The sequence below is a fragment of the Watersipora subatra genome, chromosome 3, assembly GCF_963576615.1.
Source record: "Watersipora subatra chromosome 3, tzWatSuba1.1, whole genome shotgun sequence".
Taxonomy (NCBI): Eukaryota; Metazoa; Bryozoa; class Gymnolaemata; order Cheilostomatida; family Watersiporidae; genus Watersipora; species Watersipora subatra.
The window spans coordinates 3,679,625-3,702,921 of NC_088710.1; the positions used below are offsets into that span (position 1 = coordinate 3,679,625).

Here is a 23,297-nt window from a genome sequence, read left to right on the forward strand (position 1 = left end):
CGATATCGTGCTACATATCGAGTAGGGTGTTTGAGCCTTAATGCTTCTACTAAGACTTACCAAGTAGAGAACCAAAACTGACAGCGTGAGGGAACCATTAATTACTGCACCTGCATGAATTCACATTCTCTGAACTTGTTTCTCCATACAACTCTCGGCTGATAAAATTTGATTTGTTTTCACAATCACATGAGGAAGTTGAACTTGCGGTACTAGCTAACACATCTGTACGAACATGAAGTTATTTATAGTACCACCTAGTATTTCTTTGTGCATTGTCTCGAAAGGCCTAGGATCAAATCTTATAATAGCATAATAGCATAATATGATCTTATAATAATTTATCTTATAATTGTCATCGAATAATGTAGGTATTCAGGTAAAATAGCTTACAAAATTAAATAAGTACCAAACTCACCCTTCTGTATTGTTTCACAAAACCAAATTATTTATGTTCAAAATGCTGGGTCATAGAAATATTTAGCATTACAGTGTTTCTCTCGAAAGATAGACCTAGCTAACGTGGTATTTTACCTGCATAGCGCTAAACATACCTGCCAATGAAGATGTAGAAGGCAAAGTCCTGAGGGCCTGTGGTCCTAAAACATGAAACTAATTGAATTCCCTGATAAGAAAGTTTGTTATTTTTATGCTAAAACTTCTATAGGCCTCACTCTATAGGTGATTGAACATGACATGGGCTGCTACGTACTTCCTAGTGCGTTGCTCATAAATCAACAGCAATGATTAGTATTAAATGGCATGAATTAGAAATACATTGAAAGTCTCAGTGATGATTGATAGTGGAGATGCGACCAAGTATTAGCTGGGTGGCGCTCTGTGGAGAAAGAAAGCTTTGCATTAGCTAATAAAGGAAATGGCATTTTAATTCTTTATTTTTCTAACGAGCTGACTGTCGTGTAGACGTGAGTCAACGAAGCATTTGCCAAGGTCAAGGTCAAGAGAGATATGGGTCAGTGAAAGAGAAAGTTGAGTGAGTAGGATGGTAAAAGCAAGAGCAACTATAAAAACAAGTGCATATGATAGAATATTCTAGAACTAAACTAGGTTCTATGTTCCCTGTGACAAGTAACAAGTATTAGCCTATGTTCTGTGTTTCTTATGATAAGAAGCAGGCATTTTCCATATTTGACAATTTCGTTTCAAAACTCCCAAGTTGTCTGAAGAGCAGCTTTCTAGTTCATTTCAAAAAATTTCTCATAATTCCACCTAGTGCGGGGATGACAACAGTGATCTGACAGACCACTCTTGCCAGAAGTTTACTAGTCTAAAAATTTGTTTTTAATTAATGGCCTTGAATAGTAGAGTTAGTTGGCACAAGTAGGAATAAGAACAGGATTATGCATATACATGAATATACAAAAGCTAGCTGGCGGCTTTCCAATACAGTTCAATGCTCAACAAATGCGAAAAGTCTTTCTCTCTAAAGCAAAAAGATTGGTTACAGACATTCTGTATAAAGAAATAAGATGATAAACTCATACAGATGGCAGCCAGAGATACCGTGTGTAGGGAACAGCTTCACTTAAAATGCCAGATATTGCCAAGACTATGCGGACTGGAAACTTGACACAAAAGTCTGACCGTAACAGTGCATTGCATGGTTTATCCGATGAAGTACGCCCAGTGCAATGACAATTATTAGTTCATGAACACTGGACTTACCAGTTTCCTGCATGAAAACTTTGGCAGTTTAATAACATCATGAAATAATACACAGCTCACAAACAACTGCAACATAATTTTTTCCTGTAGGAGTCTATGTGTAGAAGGATTGGCAGTTGTCATAGCAACAGACATTTATTGTGCATTTTATTGGATGCGTGTGGATGAAGCATAAGCGATGAGTTTAACTAAGGTTGATTGTCATGAGGCCAACCCAAAGCTGATCGTGAAGTGTGACAGTGAAGATTAGTGCGGACGCTTCTGATGACAAGATGAGCACTAGTGAGATCGTCTTAACTCAGAATGAAACGACTACAGCGATGGAAGTCGACCAAGGACTCGCTACGGACACGATCATCATTATAATTGCCACTCTAGGCGGTCTCATCGTCGTACTCTCTATCATTCTTATTATCGTATACTGCAGACCAAAAGACACCAAGCATCGAGCCAGATCTACAGAATGGATAGGTCCTCAGACTAACATGTCATTTGAGAGTGGCTTTGAAGACGACCCGGTATATCGAGCTAGTGTGGAGGTAGGAGGAAGAGTTAACAGTGCAGCTTACTATTCAGATGTGGATGAGGTCGCACCAGAAGTGACAGCCAGGGTTGCCATAAGCGATCCTTTATCGAGAGAGTCGTATGCAGAGGTGGACATATCCTGTCCTATCCCGAGACCGACCAGCACCGCTACACAAAATAGCGACTACGAAAATGCGGCTGGCATAGTTTACGAAAACTGTAGCTCCCCAACATCACCCACCACAACCGACTCAAACCCTCCGCTGCCCGCAAAGCGCTCATCCACTGACAAAAAGTCAAAGCAGAACATGTTCAGAGAGGGGACCAAGGCGTACCACCTGTACGGCAACGCACTCCAGGACTATGAGATACCTAGGAAGCATATACAGCTTCTCAAACGAATAGGCAAAGGGAATTTTAGCACCGTCCACTCAGGATTGGCAGCGCAGCTGCCGTACAGCAACGAACAAAACAAACAAGTAGCGATAAAGACTCTGAAAAGCTCAGCGTCAGATTCCGACAAGCAGGAGTTCCTGTACGAGTTTGAGATCATGAAGCTCACAAATAGCCTTAAACACGAGAACATAACGCGTCTACTCGCTTCCGTAACGAAATCTCAGCCGCGAATGCTTATATTAGAACTCATGCCTCTCGGTAATCTTCGCAACTTCTTGCGAGCGAGTCGATCACAGGATGTCTACTATAACTTGCATGGCAACAGCAATTGCATAAGTGAGAGACAACTCCTCCAGTTTGCCATAGACATTGCTAACGGTATGGAAGGTATTGCACAACTCCAGCTTTTGCATAGAGACCTTGCTGCCAGAAATATTCTCGTTGATACTGACCTGCGGTGTAAAATTTCAGACTTTGGTTTTGCAAAAGACATACTCAACAAGCCTGAGTACAAGAGCAAGTCAGTGTTGCGGCGCGCTAGACCAGTGCGTTGGCTCGCCCCTGAATCGCTTATTTATTTCAAGCACAGTATCCTTAGCGATGTATGGTCATACGGTATAGTTCTCTGGGAGATTGTCACACTTGGAAACCTACCTTATCCTGATATGAAGGTCAAAGACGTAAGTTGCCATTAGTATCGTCTTACTTCCAGGGCTTGTTTAACTAGGTCATAAATGTGTATTGCCACTACAATTACTAGTACACTTTGACTAGGTCATAAATGTGTATTGCTACTATGCTTGCTAGTCCACTTTGACTAAGTCACAAAGTGTATACTATGTCTAACAGTAAATCCAAATTTACGTATATGTAACAGCATATTAACAACAAGTTTGAAAACTTTTCCAGCAGTTTAAAAATGACTCCATTTTATTCTCAAACTGAACCAGACGGGTACCTGATTTAAAACTTTATACAATTTCTCAGTCAGTGATAGCCACGTGTGAAAACAAATGGTAACATCGAACCATTCGAGTTTGTTGTGTTCTGTTTCTACGATCATCGGGTTTAATCTTGGTCGTTGAGTCATCGACAGCTTGTCAGATTACCGTTAATGCTGTCTATGTACCCGCTGCCGAATATATTATTTCATTTTTAATGTATTTGCTGCTCATCACTGTATTCTAAGGCATGTTCTGGCCCGAGATTGAAAACTCACTCTCTAAGCTGCCTAGTTTAAATGAGTTTTCATTTAATCCTTATTTTAAACAAATAAAGCTAACTCACGAACACTCATACCATAGGCAGGCAGACAATAACAGCGACCAAACACAACACTGCTAATGGAGTCTAACCTGCCTGCGCAAACACCTAAATTGAAGATAGAATGGAAAATACGTTGGGTCGATGCTAGTTCATGTATCTACAAACATACTGGTAACCTAAGGTATATTTCTACTTTCAACAGAACACAAGCCAAATTTCTGAAATGCATGCCATCAGCATCGACCCACATTTATTTAACATGGATAAACCATATTTTAACCAATGAACAACCATCTTTAGAACTTCTAATTCAAAATAATTTACGAGGCAGCAACATGGAATTTAGACAGGCCGGCTCAGGGGGCTCTATTATTCTTCCCAGGCGCTATTATAATGCCATTAGAGCTGGTATGGTGCAATTCATTGTATAGAGAAAAAAATGCTGTTATTCCAATGACTAATTTATGGGCATCATACTAACTGATGTCGGTTCTAGTAGAACACAAGTAATGCTGACCAGCAACTCATAGTGCCTGATATTTGTAAATAAAGTGCATCTATGAGAATTAATCATTCTGAGATTTGAAACAACACGTCAAATCCATAAATCAAAGCAAAGCCCACCGTTGTTGACTTCCCATGAACGGCGCTTTGCATGGTACGCGATGACGCGGCCAGCACGAACCCGATATAAATAGCAAATACTAATGACAAGACAACTTAAACTGTTACGCATCGACTGATTGCCGAAGCGAGCGCTTCATGGCGCCGGCTGGTTCTACTGGTGCTAGCCAGCTGTTTTCGGAGAGTGAGCAGTGATTAGAGCTCAACCAGTGCTTCCCTGAACTCTGGAAATTTGTCTTTAAAATCTGCCATAGCTTCCCATTAGTCAGCTAGCCTGCTTGGTATTCCCAGAGTCAACTTGTAGATATATTTTCCTGCTGTTGTGCAGGCAGCGGCTGCACCAGTCATGGGAAGTCTTAAATAGCAGCTCTCGCTAGTCGTGCATGAATAAACAAATACGTTGAAAAATCAGAGAAATGCATTCTATGATTAGAAAGATTTATGAGAGGAAACTAACTAGAGTTACTAAACCATAGATCGATTGCAATTCACACAGATTTCACTGAAAACAAGTGCTACTATGTATTAATAGTTCTATGTCTATTACAGGTTCAATACGCTCTCAGCCAAATGTACAGAATGCCCTGCCCTACCCATTGCTCTCCTGAACTCTACAGGATCATGGCCTGGTGTTGGGAGCAGAACCCTACGCTGCGACCCTGTTTCCACCAGCTGGCTGGGAAGATGAGAAAACTTCTTGAGAATGCAACGAGAATAATAGACATGCAAAGGATAGAGGATGATGACTATATTGATGTTTTACCAACAGACGAGGCCGTTGTGTTTATGGACTATGGCACAGACACCTCCTGTTAATAGTAGTGTTGTCTGCTCGTTGTGTTTGACAGCAACTAGTAAATTTGAAATATGATTGCAACAATATCCTAAGATGTTGTGCATGAATATTTCTATGAAGCTTTATTTCTAACATTATTGAACTTCAAGTATACATGTCAATGGGACCACACTTATGCGTACCACTAGTTCGCAAGACAATCTATAAAATATCCCTGACTCGACTTCATACACTTTATGTAATAATTTTATTATTTATCATGCATTTGCTGTGTCTGAGATTCACACTATATCTTTATATGCAATACAATATATTGAAGAGTTGAAACTCCCCAAAGATTACGTATCGAAGTGCTACTGTTGATACTTGATTAAACTGTGTAAGATTTGGGTGCATTGTCATGAGTTGATGAAAATGAAGTATGTAGTATTAGTCACAGTCAGTAATATAATAATATAATCAGTACTCTAATGACAGTAATATAATTCTACTAAACAAGAATTCGACTTGAAAATCATGAGAACAGATGAGCTGCCCACTGCAGAACAAACACCATTCGCAGTGGTTTGGGTCTCAAACAGTTCTGTTGTTAGAGCTACTATTCTCCTAAAAGAAAATAAAAAACTCAAGGCACGTGTCTGCTCTATCAAAAAGTTGACACACTGAAGTCATATTTGGTTGCACATATTACACTGTTAATAACCTATCAGGTTAATTGTTACACAAATGTTACAATGTTAACAACCGATCAGGTTAATTATTATATATACATTACAACACTAGCCGTGCTACCCGGCGTTGCCCAGGTATTAACAATCAGCTAATAAACAATGAGAGGTAATGAGAGTTGCCTGCCACTTGCTATTAGCCTGGCACAATGCCAATGGATAGTTTGAATAAGCTTACTAATAAGAGCTACACTTCTACGAAGCTATGTCATGACTTTACATCATGACCGAAAGTGCTAGCCTATTTGCTTCCATATACCGACATATATCACCACGCTAATCAATCCAACTCTGTGGCTTAGTTATTAAGCGTCAAACTAGCGAACTTGAGTCCAAAATCAAATCTTCTGCGATATGGATTCATTATTTCAAGATTTCAATAGCTATAGCTAGACATATACACGGACGACCAACTTTGAGAATATATAACTATATATAGATTAATAACCAATCAGATTAATTGTTACATATACAGTCAAACATGGATAACTCGTCCACGGATAGCTCGAACACATGGTTAATTCGAACGGTTTCTTTGGTCCGTTCCCACGTAATGATAAATTGCTATAGATAACTCGAACTCAACACTGTTAATTCGAACTGTTTTTTTGCCCAACGGCTACCGAAACGGTTGTTATCGCTTTAGAAAATCACTTTATTCAAAGCCATAGAGGTAAACCTCATCTTTTCGTAGTTCATAAGCGTTGTTATTACCACCATCGGCAAAATAATTTTGTCAACGACTTTTCTAAAGGTTTGGTCAAATTTGATTTATACTGCTATACGATTAATAGCACGGGTTTGCCGGCTCACGCGAGCAAGGATTTTCGCCACGCACATACAAAACAAAAACAGCATGTTGTTTTGTATGTGCGTGGCGAAAATCCTTGAGTGCGTGACCCGGCTAGCCCGTGACGAATAGTTTTCCGACGTCGATTCCGTTTTGAATCAACGTCGGAATGTTGAATGTTTAAAACGTCTTAAAAATTGTTTTTATTAAACGTTTACGTTGTCTTAGCTAAAAAAACTATTCATCGTTTGACCTAAACACAGAATACGTGAGTACATTCAATAAGTATCCATTCAAAAAGCGTGAGTGATATACAATGTACCGTTAAACCTCGTAAAACTTTTAATTGAACTGCCTCGGAGTGTTGCTCTTAACGAATCCCAGGTAAAGTAAGGGATTTTTCTTTGGTAACTTTTTCTTGAAGTTGCATAAACTTCAAGAAAAATCGGCAAAATTGATCGTGGGTAAAACGCTCAAAAGAAAAAGATGTTTTTTTCTTTTGAGCATTTCAACAACGATCAAGTTTTGCCAATGTCAATCTAAAAAAACGTCCTGGCAATAACATCACCTCAAACAACAAACCAATCTCAAGTGATAGAAAAATCTCTATACTTTTTGATAAAAACGTTTTAAACTTTACATTAGAAGCATTTAATTTGAAACAAGCCACTTGTGCTTTTGATTTATATTATAGTTTGCATATGTACATGTATCTACTAATAAATAAGTAAATACATGGACTTGTGACAGTGCTCTGATAACTTGAACGCTCTGATAATTCGAACACTTTTGCTCGGTCCCGTGAAGTTCGAGTTATCCATGTTTGACTGTATATTACACTGTTAATAACCAATCAGGTTAATTTTTACACAAATATTACACTGTTAATAACTAATCAGGTTAATTATTATATAAATATTACATTGTTATTAACTAATCAGGTTAATTGTTGCCATAGGATTGTAAGAGACAACTTATTTCTTCAGTTTCAAAGTAACGTCGTGATAGATTAATTGTCTTTATATTAACCTGTCATGTATAGTTGTGGAAACAATTGCAACACACATCTTCGCATACAAACAGGATATCACTAGCAGTATAAACTTTCAAAAAGTACTCATGTCATTTTAGAATGAATATTGTAAAAAACATTTCTTCAAAGATGAAAATCTGGGATTTGTGTCCAGTTTTATATATGACTACTATACTATTATCACTGTTTTCAGACATCGGAATATGCTATGAATAACTGGCCATTGCAACACAATAATGAAGTGATCATGGTTAATGAGACTCAAGGTTTATATGAATGGTAAGACAACTCCGTACACATTCAGCAGTAAATAAAAGTTCAACATATGAGCCAATCAGACTTCTTTCTATCAGATGAAATTACTTAAATCAATAATATATATATATAATATATATATTATGTATAATATATATTGTATATAATATATAGCTATTCAGATGGTTTTACTAAATAATAATGTATTATTTTTATATAAGCTGACTGGATGACAAGAAAATGATGATATCAGACTGACACATGAAAAGGAGATCAATGATATCGCAGCATGAATAACTGGGTATAGGTCTATCATTGGACACGCATATCTTGGTCAAGTTTAACAAGTGGGAAAAGTAAAAACAGGATCATCACTTAACAGGATCAGCACTTAACAGGATCAGCACTTAACAGGATCAGCACTTAACAGGAAGTAAAACACAAAAAGAGCTTGAAGCTGGCCAAAGGGATTCAAAGTAAGAAACACTCAATTGCAAGATGTCATCACACAGGAAGAGCTAATGCTGCTCAGCGAATTGAATCCAATTACTTATAGACATAGATGTATCGAGTATTGATTATTCATCTTATGTAGCAGAGGGAACACTGACTAATATGACCTCTCCATAAAGCAACCCTCACAACAATTTGCAAAAATATTTGGATGGAAAATATAACAGGATGAATGTCTGCCAATAAATAGAACTATCCATAGATCCGTGATAACTCGATAAAAGAAAGAAGACTCAAACTGAAGAATGCTAAGATGATGACACCATATGATATTAAACCCCAGTCTATATAAAGTGCGTTAACTTTATTGGATACTTAAAGCAGCAAGTTGTATTTGGTAAGACCACAGCTTTTCTACTTTTTCAAGGTGCTTCTATGTGGCGGTGTCATAACAATAATCCACGGGGTCTAGTCAAAAGCGTAAAATGAAAATAATAAAATTTATTCCTGCGCTGGAAATCTGGCAGAATCTAGAAGCATGTTTATTTATATAAAATACTTTGATTTTTATCCCTTAGTACATTGGTATTCATGAACAAGGTATAGTTCGCAGATCAATAGCACTAGCTTACTGACTAGCCGAATTAGTACAAGTTTATTAAACATAACATATTATTAGAGGTTAAACTCAATTTTATTCCTTTGCAAGTATCAATCTAATATAGGACTACTGTATGAATAAAATTCAAAACAGGATTCGCTACAAATCAAACTCTCATGCATAAACATAGCTATCAGAGCAATTCATACTGTGAGGTTCGGAACTCCCACCCTAACAACTATTACACCGGGCCACATTTACTGGAAAACCCACTTTAGTAAGTCTCTCTGAATTTCAATGTAACAATGACAAAGCAAATTTGATCTGATAAATATGATTATATTCCAGCAATTTCAACATTTAGCTGAACTTTGTAGCTGTTCATGACATCAAATGTTTACGGAATTCATATTTAATGGTCTCATTTTCCAAGTTCTCTGTCCGAGGATGAGGGATTACTGGATATGGATTAGCTTATTATTGTTGGTCCATTTGTTTGACCAATAGCGACCCAGAATAGGCCTACTGTTTGGAAAAGTACTGATGCAACGCTAGTCGGCTAGTTTGAAATCTTCACGACACAACATAAATCTGGTAATATATTACCATAGTATAAAGTGCTGTTAGTAGATTAAATAGAGGTACAAATCTTTATTTAATTTAACATAAGTTAAATATTTAATACTTCTTAACATTTTGTTATGCCTTTCTGAATAATGCAATTACTGGATTGCTTGATTTTCTTTATTAGTTATTAGTTTGTGATTAAGTGAATTGATTGTCAATTGATTACCAATTTTTACTGTCACAAATTTCACTGGGTATTAGAATCAATAAATAGTCAATAGGTAATTTTAATTGCACCTGTCTGTGACCATTCTTAGTCTAATCCTTGAAATAGTTTTGCAGTTTGTTTAAAATTCTACTCCTACCTTACCAACAGTTAGACAAGACAGAATGCTTTACATTAGGAATCTCATCTGAGTCCTGTTGCATTGACTACTAGAGTTACCCATTTACAAAAGACTTCTGCCAAAGCTGAGATGATTTAGAGTTTTGTAACATTCTATGTATATTCTATGCATCCGCACCTTCTAACTCTACTAATCACGTGGCTCTAATTATAATATTATGAGTTAGCTTTATCAGCTTTGTATTATACTGTGTGTTAGCTTTATCAGCTTTGCTTAATCAGCTTTGTTTATAACTACGTGTCTTGTACTGAAACTTTCTCTTCTGGTCTAGACCTGCGAACAATAAACTGCGTTTCAATTTTCCAAGCAATATTCCTTACTTGAGCAACTTAGAAGCAACATATTACATGGTGTCAGGAGTGGGATTGTAGCTGTACCTCAAGAAACAAGGGAGCAGGTAGCAACTTTAAAGCGGAAGTTCAGAGAAATCTGCAGGCCGATCACCAATGTCATTCTAGAACGCCATCGATTTAATGCACGCAGCCAAAAGGAAGGTGAGCTGTTCCAAACTTTCTTAGCAGACATTAGAACTAAAGCTGCGCAATGTAATTTTGGAGACTTGCAAGATGAGTTGTTACGTGACAGAATTGTATCCGGTATTCGTAATGATAATGTACGTAAGCAACTACTCAGAAACAGTGACCTAACACTAGCCAAAGCTATACAAACTTGTCAGATATACGAGTCTTCAGAGCAGAACGCAGCCAAGTTCAGTAAACCGATCGTAGACGTAGTAAAACGCAAATCGTATACGCAACACCTGAGTAACAGTAACACTAACTGCAGTAGTAATCACGCTAAATCATCAACGCGACCAGAACTGCAAGTAGTCATAACACTTCGTCATGCCGTAACTGTGGGAAACGGCACCCACCGAAACAGTGTCCAGCGTATGGTCGTAAATGTAACAATTGTGGTAAACTCAATCACTATGCAAAGCTGTGCAGGTCAGGTGCAAAGCAGCCAGGAACTGTAGATGAACTCACAGAATCGTGTCACAAAGAGTTCCGCATCGAAACAGTATCACTGCCGTGTAACAATCGTGGAGATATACGAACTCATTTTACTGTCAATGACACCACGCTAGAGGTTAAGATTGACACAGGTGCAAAAGTGAATGTAATCTCGCTCGATCAAGTACGCCGTATAAGACTACACAGTAAAATCGACCGATCACGTACTAGCACGCTACTAGGCTTTGGAGGTGCTCAGACAGTAACAGTAGGATCTGTAGTTATACCGCACCCTCAGGCGAAATTGCGATTCGAAGTAGTCGATAGTGATGCCAGATGCCTACTAGGACTTAGTGATAGTATACGATAAGGACTTGTAACACTTAGTCAGGAGGTATTCGAAGTAGAGCAAAAGCCGCAGGCTCCAGCCAAGCTACTAGAAGACTATCCAGAGTTATTTGATGGCAAACTAGGTACACTGCCATGTAACTGCAAGATAACGATAGATCCGGAAGTACCACCAGTCATTCGACCTGTCCGCTCTGTACCAGCGCCTCTACGTGACAAAGTAGAAGCAGCTCTAAACCGACTAGAGGATCGCGGGATGATCACCAAGGTAACCGAACCTACCGACTGGGTATCCGCACTCGTAGTAACCGCCAAGAAGGACAGTACCGACGTGCGTATCTGTATTGACCCGGGTGACCTGAACAAGGCTATCAAACGACCTCATCACCCACTTAAGACAATCGAACAGGTAGCAGCAAACATACCTGGAGCTAAGCATTTTACGGTAGTTGACGCGAAAGAAGCTTTCTACCATATACCACTAGAAGAGAGCTCGTCATACCTTACCACGTTTGGTACACCGTTTGGCAAATATCGATATCTGCGTATGCCGATGGTACTCTGCTCGTCCTCAGACATATATCAGCGCGCTATAGAACAGCTGCTGACCGACTATCCGTGCCAAATAATGATGGATGACATTCTTATAGCTGGTAAGACTGAGGATAAACATGACTCCAACGTCAGGAGAGTAATGACACGACTGCAGGAGATAAACCTCAAACTGTCGCCGCGTAAATGCAAGTACAAGACAACAGAAGTCCAATATGTAGGGCACGTACCAACTGATCAGGGACTGAAACCTGACCCTGTTAAGGTCGAGGCAATCACCGACATGCCAAGCCCAAAAAATGTAGAGCTACAGAGATTCATGGGCATGGTCAAGTATCTCGCCAAGTTTATACCGCACCTGAGTGAGAAGACCGCCGTACTAAATGACCTACTCCGTAAAGACACAGCGTGGACCTGGGAGTCACAGCAGGCACAAGCGCTGAAGGCCATAAAAGATGAGATCGCTAATGCAACGACTCTTACCTACTACGACGTCAATAAGCCAGTGACACTTACCTGCGATGCCTCGCAATCTGGGCTGGGGGCAGCCTGTCTTCAGGACAACAGAGTCGTCAGTTTCGCTTCTCGAGCTATGACGGATACCGAGAAACGCTACTCTCAAATAGAAAAAGAACTGCTGGCCGTAAGATTCGCCTGCAACCGATTCAGAGACCATGTATTCAGAGACTTTACTGTAGAAACCGACCATCAGCCGCTCGTATCGATTATGAATAAGCCGTTATCCGCAGCGCCTAAGAGACTTCAGAGTATGCTACTACAGCTGAAGCCATATCGTCTAAACATCATATACAAGAAGGGCAAGACACTATACCTCGCTGATACAATGTCTCGCGCCTATCTACCGGACAATGACAATAACGAACAGATAGACTTCGACGTACTCGCCGTAACACCGATAACCGACCAGAAGTATCTCGAGCTACAGCAAGCCACAACCAGTGATCCAGTACTCAGTAAGATAAGTGAACTCATACTGGCTGGATGGCCCAGAAAAGAAGCCAGTGTAGCCAAAGATATCAAGCCGTATTTTGCATTTCGTGATGAACTCGCTGTTGAGAATGTTGTAGTCTACAGAGGTGAGCGTGCTATCGTACCTCAATCGCTTAAAGACGACTATATCCAGCAGCTCCATCGAGGACATATTGGCATCGAAGCAACCAAGCAACGTGCCAACGACATTGTATTCTGGCCAGGCATGAGTAGTGACATCGACAAAGCACTAGCTCTCTGCAGTATATGCCAGACATCCAGAAATCACCAGCCGAGAGAACTGTTACTATCGTACCCTGTACCGTCGCAACCGTGGAGCATCGTAGCCACTGACATGTTCTACTGGAGATCGATTACGTATTTGGTGACTGTAGACTCATACTCAGGCTGGTATGAAATCGACACACTTCGTGACACCTCTGCAGCGACGGTGATTAAGAAACTGAAAGCCTATTTCGCAAGATTTGGTAGACCAGTGACTCTAATATCAGATTGTGGTCAGCCGTACAGCTCAGAGGAATTCAGAAAGTTCATGCGAGCGTGGAATATCGAACACGTAAGATCTAGCCCCTACCACGCATCCAGCAATGGTCTGGCAGAGAAATCTGTTCAGACAGCCAAACGCCTGCTTGAGAAGACGTTCAAGGAGAGTGGAGACATCTACATGGCTCTACTTAACCAACGCAACACGCCGAGAAAGGATATGGGCTCGCCAGCTCAGAGAAACATATCTCGCCGAACTTGCACACCGATACCAACAGCCGAGACGCTCCTACGACCCACAATCATGGGGGTCATACTGTCACAAGAGCGTGCTCGTCAGAAATCATACGCTGATCACTCTGCTGTTACACTCCCGACACTCACACCAGGTGATACCGTGCGTATGCAGACCGACAAAGGCTTCTGTGACACCACCGCCACTATTGTCGGAACAGCCAACCCCCGATCGCATGTTGTGCAGCAGAACGGCAAAACATACAGACGTAACCGTCGCCACCTGCTACACGTAACGACTCCTGATCTCGCTGATACTGTGGTTCCGCCACCACCTACTATGTCTACCACCTCAGATGACAAGCCAGGTGACCCGCCAGCTCGCTCAACACCCGCCAACTCCGCCACCGCAACTGACACTCCTGTGACAGTGACTAGATCAGGACGTGCAGTTGTTAAACCAGTTCGATATCACGACTAGGGGAAGGATGTAACATTCTATGTATATTCTATGCATCCGCGCCTTCTAACTCTACTAATCACGTGGCTCTAATTATAATATTATGAGTTAGCTTTATCAGCTTTGTATTATACTGTGTGTTAGCTTTATCAGCTTTGCTTTATCAGCTTTGTTTATAACTACGTGTCTTGTACTGAAAATTTCTCTTCTGGTCTAAACCTGCGAACAATAAACTGCGTTTCAATTCTCCAAGCAATATTCCTTACTTGAGCAACTTAGAACCAACATATTACAAGTTTTGCATTCTACTCAATGGAACTCTAACAAATGGTCATTCCATTAGCCAAGGTGAGACAATTACAAGTCTCAGCCTCAATTTAGCACTCGATTACTCAATCTTATCAATAGTTGTGTACAAATGCAGATCAGAAGGTTAACTCATTGGAGTTATGTGTTCATACAGTTGTTTTGAAAGAGAGGAGACAACTTGTATATTTACATAAAGCTATGCAGTTGAAGTATAGAATTTGAGTTTCCAAGAGACAGAAACAGGACCTCAACTTAGTTCACCATAAACATGGATTTAAACAGAAGAAACCTCTTCAGCGTGTCTAGAGAAATGTTACTGTAGTATCTTAAGTGAGAGCTACATAATCCAAATACTGCGGCAGTGTGATTGCATACAAATAGTGCTACACCTTTACAGAGATCAACATGTTTATTTGGCAGCCGAGGAACTTGGAGTGCAACAGCAGACTGTTCTGTGACTGAATGATACCGTCCCCAAATTCAGTAAAGCACAGCAAATTATTGACATCGTTTTCATCTTTCCCATTTGAGATGTTGACAAATTTAGCAAAGCTGATATTCCAGTTTGTGCTAAAATCGTAGCTTGATCTTTCATAAGCCAATGTACTGCATGACTCTGGCAGAAAACCAGTGCTTCTTCTTAAAACATTATTTTCGCAAACTAAAGAACAGCAGATTGAGAAAAGTAAGGAAAGTGGACTAGCTGTTGTCTAGCTAAACTTGATAATTGCTTCAGATCCTTATTAACTCACCTGGCATAATATCGTCCGTCTACAGAAACACCTCAGAGATGTCAAAGAGAGGCATGACAAGTATAACTACTAAATTTATTTATTTTTACTTATTTTAGGTCATTTTTAAAATCATGTCACTCTTAGAACTGCAAGTAGGAGTTCTGACATTGAAAGAATCATCTTCCAATGTAATGCAGTAGCAAAAACAGTTGTGATCGGTTGTTGGCTTTCCACCTATTGGAAACACTGCCACCACATCTGAATTTCCTCAAATTGCCAGAACTATATGAGCAAACCTAAAGGTTTACCACTTTGTAGTACACACAAAGCTCTGGTTACAGCATGGCAGACAATTTCCCTGTCCTTAAAATAAATTTCAACACGAATTGAAAGCTAAAATGATACTCATCACACCGTACCTTTTTAAAACTTACAATTTACAGGAGGAGATAATCAAAAGCAATATATGCATTGCTAAAGCCAGTCTGAGAGTGTTTGGTGAATCAGGTAGATTTTATACAAGCTAGTTAGTAAAATCAGGGTGCTGAAATATATTACTGTTATATGTTGTTGTTCATTTGCTGACGCTCAGGTACAAACTTTCTAGTTTCAAGGTCAATTGAAAGCAACCAAGATAACATGTTTCATGATGAAAAATTGGCAAAGAAATTATGAATAATACAGCTTACTTGGCAGTATGCAGAAGTCACGCCAGTGAGTTCTGCATACTGCCACAGAGAAAAAGAGAGAGAGAGAGAGAGAGAGAGAGAGAGCAGAAAGAGAGAGAGAGAGAGAGAGAGAGAGAGAGAGAGAGAGAGAGAAAGAGAGAGGAGAAGGAGAGAGACCTCATGCATACATAATACAGCTTGCTTGGCAGTATGCGAACTTAAATGCAGTGATAGACACCGATAAGGAAAGTGAAATAGACTGGGAGAGAGAATTGTAAAATATTATGTACCTTTAGATCGAGTTCTTGGTCTAGGCGTTGTAGAGCTACAGTATCGAGCAAAGATATCATCCGCTACGAGTCGAGTGGCGGTGCCACCAACCAGAGGAGAGTCGGTCAGCTTGTGGGACCAGTGCACAGCTTGTTCTTTAGGCATCCTTGCGAGACACTCGCACTTGACAATCGCCTTGCTTGGAGTTTTATCTATAAAATGACCAGTTTAGAATACGTAGACTCAGCTCAAAACAAAGGTTTGTAGTGTGAAGACAACTGCAGATCATTACAACCGCCCCGCTACCCCGCTAACTGCTGTAGATGTGAGTTGGACTATATGCAGTTCATTACGAACCAGGATTGTTACTGGACTCCAGTCTACAGGCTAGAATGGAATGAGTTGCAATATGCTAAAATTAAGACTGAAGCCTTGGGCCAATATGATTCGAGGAGTTGTCTTCCCACCTAATCCTACATTCGAGTAAACTCATCTGTGTAGTTTCATTTTGTTTTTTTCCTGTTTATGCGAGATTGTGAAATTCTGGTCTCCTTGTGCATCATATGTTTTTAGTTTAATTTTCAAGTTTGGAGTCAATTGAACAATTAGTTCTGGAAATATCGCCAAAATACCGAGGAAGTCTCCAGTCAATAGAGAAATGAAAATTAGCTGACAGAACATTAGCGTCTAATGAGACACTGATTGAAATTCTTGGTAACGACATTCCAAAAATAGACAACGTTAGAAAGTTTTTTCTCCTCAGCAACAAAAGCTTTACAATAAAACTATTTATTTTCTATTCATAACAAATATACACACTTATCAGATTCTGTGCACTGCAATCATCATGTTTTCTCAGATATCTCTCTACAAGACCATATCTTTGAAAGAGTGTGAAAAAACTATTTACTTTATTTGATTTCTGTTTCTTTTATTGTGTTCTACAAGCATATTAAGTTAAAAAGGTATTGCGTTATCTTAAGTGCTTTTAAAGTCAATGGAAAGTTAGTAATACTGTCTACTGTCTAGGATCGGGGGACCTGATTCTATATACAAGATTACGCTTAAAAATGTTAAAGACATTTATAGCTGAGATAGATTAGATACAAAATGGCCACCATGTTTTGCACCATTACATGTGATTGTTAAAACATTACGGCTAGCAGAGTCAATGATCACCTCTTCATTGTTTTTGAGTGCAGATCGTATATACACGGTTAGGCATCAGAGTGTTACTGCAGACGTTTGTGACTGAGTAGTCACATGACTCACCTACAGCTAGTACCTCCAGGAAATCTTCAGTCAATTCAACCATGCCATTGTTCACATACTGCATGAACTCTCTGTAAGGTACGAGGATTACAAAATGAGCAAGTTGGGAATTGTGTCACCTTGCACTTAATCTAGTTACACACAGATGTATAGAAAGCTGATGCTTGAAGACAACATAATAACCACAAACAGGATATGACTAGCGAGTACGCTAGACTGAGTAGCAAGGAGCTAGCTGGGCGTATTGAGCATCACCGTATAGCTACACAAGAAAGGGACATACTCACACTGGATGAAGGCTTTGGTATGCCAGTGTTGTCAGCAGCGTTGGGAATTCTACAACAAAGGTAAACTGCAGAACAGGCAGCAATGATTGACACCATTTCTCGCTTACTGATTTACATGAAAAACAGCACTAAAATTACAAACGCTAATATTATTATTCACATTACCAATAACTAGCTAACAGCGAGTTTTTCAGTGATGTAGGTAAATGATAATACGATACAAAGTCAAAAAGATAAATCTCGTACATTCCTGAGCATAAACTGTTAGTCAGGAGGGGTTGACAAGCCTGGGTGAGTACCAGAGCTGGTCAACATCATCCAAGGAAGTATCTCTCACCTCAGAGACCACAAGTTGTCAGTCTAATTTATCTTCAAACATCATATACATATTATACTACTCTATAGTTAATGACCCGCAACTATATAAGTCTCACCAAAGACTTGTGTCCTCTCATATTAAGCAGACGCAACTATACAACTAAATGTCAAATACAGTGAGCTATGATGGAACCAGATTTACTAAAAATAGGCCCAAAAAGATCCTGGCTTAATTTACATATGACTTGAGTTGTCGGTTGTTAAACCAGAAGGAATGCAATGTTGTATGAACACAGTCCCATTTGAAAGTTTCATTATAATATAGTATAATACAAGGGGAAGTTGATCTGAAATAAATAGAATAGATATTGATAGATAATCAGATTAGTGAGCATACAAGGTATCACAAAACAGAATCCTGATGTGTAACTTACACATACTACAGAGTCATGCGCAAAAATGATAGTTCTTCACTAGAGCAGACAACTCCATTATTTGAGACCTTTGAATAAAAAATTCTCAAAGAAATGCCGACTGATTTAAAGCAGAACACGAAGACATTAAAAGAAAGTGATTCAACAATCTTCAGAGATGAATACTAACAAAAAAATGTGTGACTTTACTGATATTTTGCCAAGAAAATGCAAAGATTGTTGAGACAAGGCTGACCTGAGGGCAAGGGGAGGCCAAGGTCTTCAACTGCCAACTGGTATCGCTCAAACATAAGCAATGCTTTATGCAAGTCTTCATGATTACTACAACACAACCATGTACACACGAGGTAATGTCTATACAGAACTACTACAACACAATCGTGTACATATGAGGTAATGTCTCTACAGGACTACTACAACACAACCATGTACACATGAGGTAATGTTTCTACAGGATTACTACAACACAACCATGTTCACAAGAGGTAATGTCTCTACAGGATTACTACAACACAACCATATTCACAAGAGGTAATATCTCAACAGGATTACTACAATACAACCATGTACACATAAGGTAATGTCTCTACAGTACTACTACAACACAACCATGTTCACAGGAAGTAATGTCTCTACAGGACTACTACAACACAACCATATTCACAAGAGGTAATATCTCTACAGGATTACTACAATACAACCATGTACACATAAGGTAATGTCTCTACAGTACTACTACAACACAACCATGTTCACATGAGGTAATGTCTCTACAGGACTACTACAACACAACCATGTTCACAGGAAGTATGTCTCTACAGGACTACTACAACACAACCATATTCACAAGAGGTAATGTTTCTACAGGACTACTACAATACAACCATGTACACATGAGGTAATATCTCTACAGGACTACTACAACACAACCATGTACACATGAGGTAATATCTCTACAGGACTACTACAACACAACCATGTACACATGAGGTAATATCTCTACAGGACTACTACAACACAACCATATTCACAAGAGGTAATATCTCTACAGGATTACTACAATACAACCATGTACACATAAGGTAATGTCTCTACAGTACTACTACAACACAACCATGTTCACATGAGGTAATATCTCTACAGGACTACTACAACACAACCATGTACACATGAGGTAATATCTCTACAGGACTACTACAACACAACCAGGTACACATGAGGTAATATCTCTACAGGACTACTACAACACAACCATGTACACAAGAGGTAATATCTCTACAGGATTACTACAACACAACCATGTACACATGAGGTAATGTCTCTACAGGATTACTACAACACAACCATATTCACAAGAGGTAATGTCTCTACAGGACTACTACAACACAACCATATTCACAAGAGGTAATATCTCTACAGGATTACTACAACACAACCATGTACACATGAGGTAATATCTCTACAGGACTACTACAACACAACCATGTACACATGAGGTAATATCTCTACAGGACTACTACAACACAACCATGTACACATGAGGTAATGTCTCTACAGGATTACTACAACACAACCATATTCACAAGAGGTAATGTCTCTACAGGACTACTACAACACAACCATATTCACAAGAGGTAATATCTCTACAGGATTACTACAACACAACCATGTACACATGAGGTAATATCTCTACAGGACTACTACAACACAACCATGTACACAAGAGGTAATATCTCTACAGGATTACTACAATACAACCATGTACACACGAGGTAATGTCTCTACAGGACTACTACAACACAACCATGTACACATAAGGTAATGTCTCTACAGTACTACTACAACACAACCATGTTCACAGGAAGTAATGTCTCTACAGGACTACTACAACACAACCATATTCACAAGAGGTAATATCTCTACAGGATTACTACAATACAACCATGTACACATAAGGTAATGTCTCTACAGTACTACTACAACACAACCATATTCACAAGAGGTAATATCTCTACAGGATTACTACAATACAACCATGTACACATAAGGTAATGTCTCTACAGTACTACTACAACACAACCATGTTCACAGGAAGTAATGTCTCTACAGGACTACTACAACACAACCATATTCACAAGAGGTAATATCTCTACAGGATTACTACAACACAACCATGTACACATGAGGTAATATCTCTACAGGACTACTACAACACAACCATGTACACAAGAGGTAATATCTCTACAGGATTACTACAATACAACCATGTACACATAAGGTAATGTCTCTACAGTACTACTACAACACAACCATGTTCACAGGAAGTAATGTCTCTACAGGACTACTACAACACAACCATATTCACAAGAGGTAATATCTCTACAGGATTACTACAATACAACCATGTACACATAAGGTAATGTCTCTACAGTACTACTACAACACAACCATGTTCACAGGAAGTAGTGTCTCTACAGTACTACTACAACACAACCATATTCACAAGAGGTAATATCTCTACAGGATTACTACAATACAACCATGTACACATAAGGTAATGTCTCTACAGTACTACTACAACACAACCATGTTCACAGGAAGTAGTGTCTCTACAGTACTACTACAACACAACCATATTCACAAGAGGTAATATCTCTACAGGATTACTACAACACAACCATGTTCACAGGAAGTAATGTCTCTACAGGACTACTACAACACAACCATGTTCACATGAGGTAATGTCTCTACATACAGGACTACTACATGTTAAAATCGACCTCTGGTAAGTTGACAACTAAAAGTTACAAAACAGGTGGTGAGTCAGGTAACAGCAAAGTTAAAATTTAAAACCAGTCTGCTCCTTCAGTAAGTTCGAGTAGATAAGTTTTCGTGATAGGAATATGTTATGTGCAACATTAGAAAGTCAAAGCATTCGCACAGTAGTACTTACTGCGCAGCGTACTGCTTGTTGTAGAGCTCTTTGAGCTCCAAGATATTGTAGAGGTGGTACAGCAAGACCTTGACTTGATTCACTAATATTCTCGAATAGCTTCGGCACATGACCTCAAACTCTCGCTGCTGCTTCTTCACGTCAACAATAAATGGTAGGCTGGGTCTGCCAGCCCTGGTGCTGTACGCCTTGGAGTAGTAACTAGGGTAGCAATCCTTGAGGTACTCGAAGAGCGCATCAGCAAGCTGGAAGAACAGAGGGGACAGGTTAGTCAAAACGCAGTACTGCTAGAAAAAGAGAGAAGAATTAAAACTTGTATAGTGTATTGCTTTCATAAACTCAATTAAATTAAAAAATACTCTTGACAGCATGACGACTTTGACCATTGATCTCTAATAAGCATCAATCATTTACTTTTATCAAAGACCGTTGCGCCATTTGCCAGTGAAAAATTATAATCTTTATTTTCCTTCTGAAGTACCTTTTCATTCTTTTCTTTCTAATTCTTTTCTAGACATTCTCATCAATCAATCAATCTGAATCAATTTAAATTTTTATCATTCTCTTACTACTACTACTACTTTAAAATATACTTACATCTGTCCATAAACCCCCTCAAATTCATCATCATAATCCACGTATTAATTCCTGCGTCTATGTCCTGTGTTTATGGACAGATGTAAGTATATTTCAGAGCAATAGTGAGTAAAAAAATGATAGAAATTTAAGTTCATTCAGGTTGATAAGAATGTCTAAAAAAGAATTAGAAAAAAATGAATGAATAGGCACGTCAGAAGGAAAATAAAGAATATAACTTCTCTACTGGCAAATCACAAATGGCGCACCGGTCTTTGATGTACTTTCAATAGCTTAAATTGATGCAATATAAATTTTTATGATTTGTTTTATAAATATTCAGTAGCTGATTGCTTGGCTTGCTTTGCTTGCATTCCGACTTTACTAATTTTTATGAAAATGAATAGTTGTCTCTGCTTGCACAACATAAAGAGACAACTTCAAGACAACTTTGAAATACTGTAAAACCTTTACTTAAGCGCCGCCTTTATTTGAACGGCTGCAGCTCTTTATAGAACACCGCTAAAATAGAAAGGTTGAAAATACAACGCCAACCTTTAATTGAATGACACCTCTATTAGGTGGCGCCACTTTGACATTCTTTGATCTTTACGGACCCATAAGAGAAAATGATCAGCAGAAAAGTGCACAAAATAGTACTAATAATCACTCGGAGTACATCAATAATAATTAATTCTGTCGTTGTTGCTTTAGTGGTTGCCACGGTTTTAGTGACGGTGTACCTAAAAAGATCAACCGTCACAATCATCAGAACTACACTCTGATTCGAAGTCAGCAAGGTCTAAATCCAATCCACTGTTTCAGATTAGTCTATGACGTGGTTTACAACCTGATGTGAAGTGTTGAAGCATTTTGATGATTGATGAAAATACTCTTCAGGAACCGCATATGATGCACTATCAGTCATTGTTATGACGTATTAAAGACCGTTTTGTAACTCCAAAACTTCACGGTTTTTTAAAACTATATTCGGCAGATTTGTTTCCCTCAAAGTAGTTCTCTGTTTGACTCGATCTGGTACTTTGACACATGAACTAGAGTTTAGCGAGAATATTGAGGCCAACGGCATTAATGTCGCTACACCCCAAGGAGGGCGCACGATATTGGCAGCATTAGCAGCGCTACGCCCGTAAAAGGGTTAAATTTATCTTCTCAAAATTCTGACAAGCTAATTGAAAAATAAATCGCCACCTTTAATATAACGCCACTGTGAGGGAACGGTTGAAAAATACGGCACCATGGCGTTCAAATAAAGGTTTTGCAGTAACTGATTTTCAAATAGTTTTA

General features: G+C 39.0%; 2 protein-coding genes across 3 annotated transcripts in view; one reads left to right on the plus strand and one right to left on the minus strand.

Annotated features, from left to right (window-relative positions):
- Nucleotides 1–23,297, minus strand: part of LOC137392233 (protein pigeon-like) — a 128,770-nt gene that overhangs the window by 14,935 nt on the left and 90,538 nt on the right. Inside the window, exons 20-25 of one of the 2 annotated variants that reach the window (XM_068078894.1) lie at nt 21,426–21,658; nt 18,696–18,781; nt 17,709–17,757; nt 17,422–17,492; nt 16,170–16,361; nt 555–599 (exon numbers count right to left, since the gene is read on the minus strand). In XM_068078894.1, the coding sequence (XP_067934995.1) occupies nt 555–599; nt 16,170–16,361; nt 17,422–17,492; nt 17,709–17,757; nt 18,696–18,781; nt 21,426–21,658 (676 nt within the window). Of the gene's footprint in view, nt 1–554; nt 600–16,169; nt 16,362–17,421; nt 17,493–17,708; nt 17,758–18,695; nt 18,782–21,413; nt 21,659–23,297 lie in introns of both variants that reach the window. The other variant, XM_068078893.1, reaches the window with a different exon arrangement.
- Nucleotides 1,883–5,620, plus strand: LOC137392041 (tyrosine kinase receptor Cad96Ca-like). Its single transcript, XM_068078650.1, has 2 exons — nt 1,883–3,287; nt 5,047–5,620. The coding sequence occupies exons 1-2, from the start codon at nt 1,959–1,961 to the stop codon at nt 5,311–5,313; spliced, it is 1,596 nt and encodes a 531-aa protein (XP_067934751.1). The 5' UTR covers nt 1,883–1,958; the 3' UTR covers nt 5,314–5,620.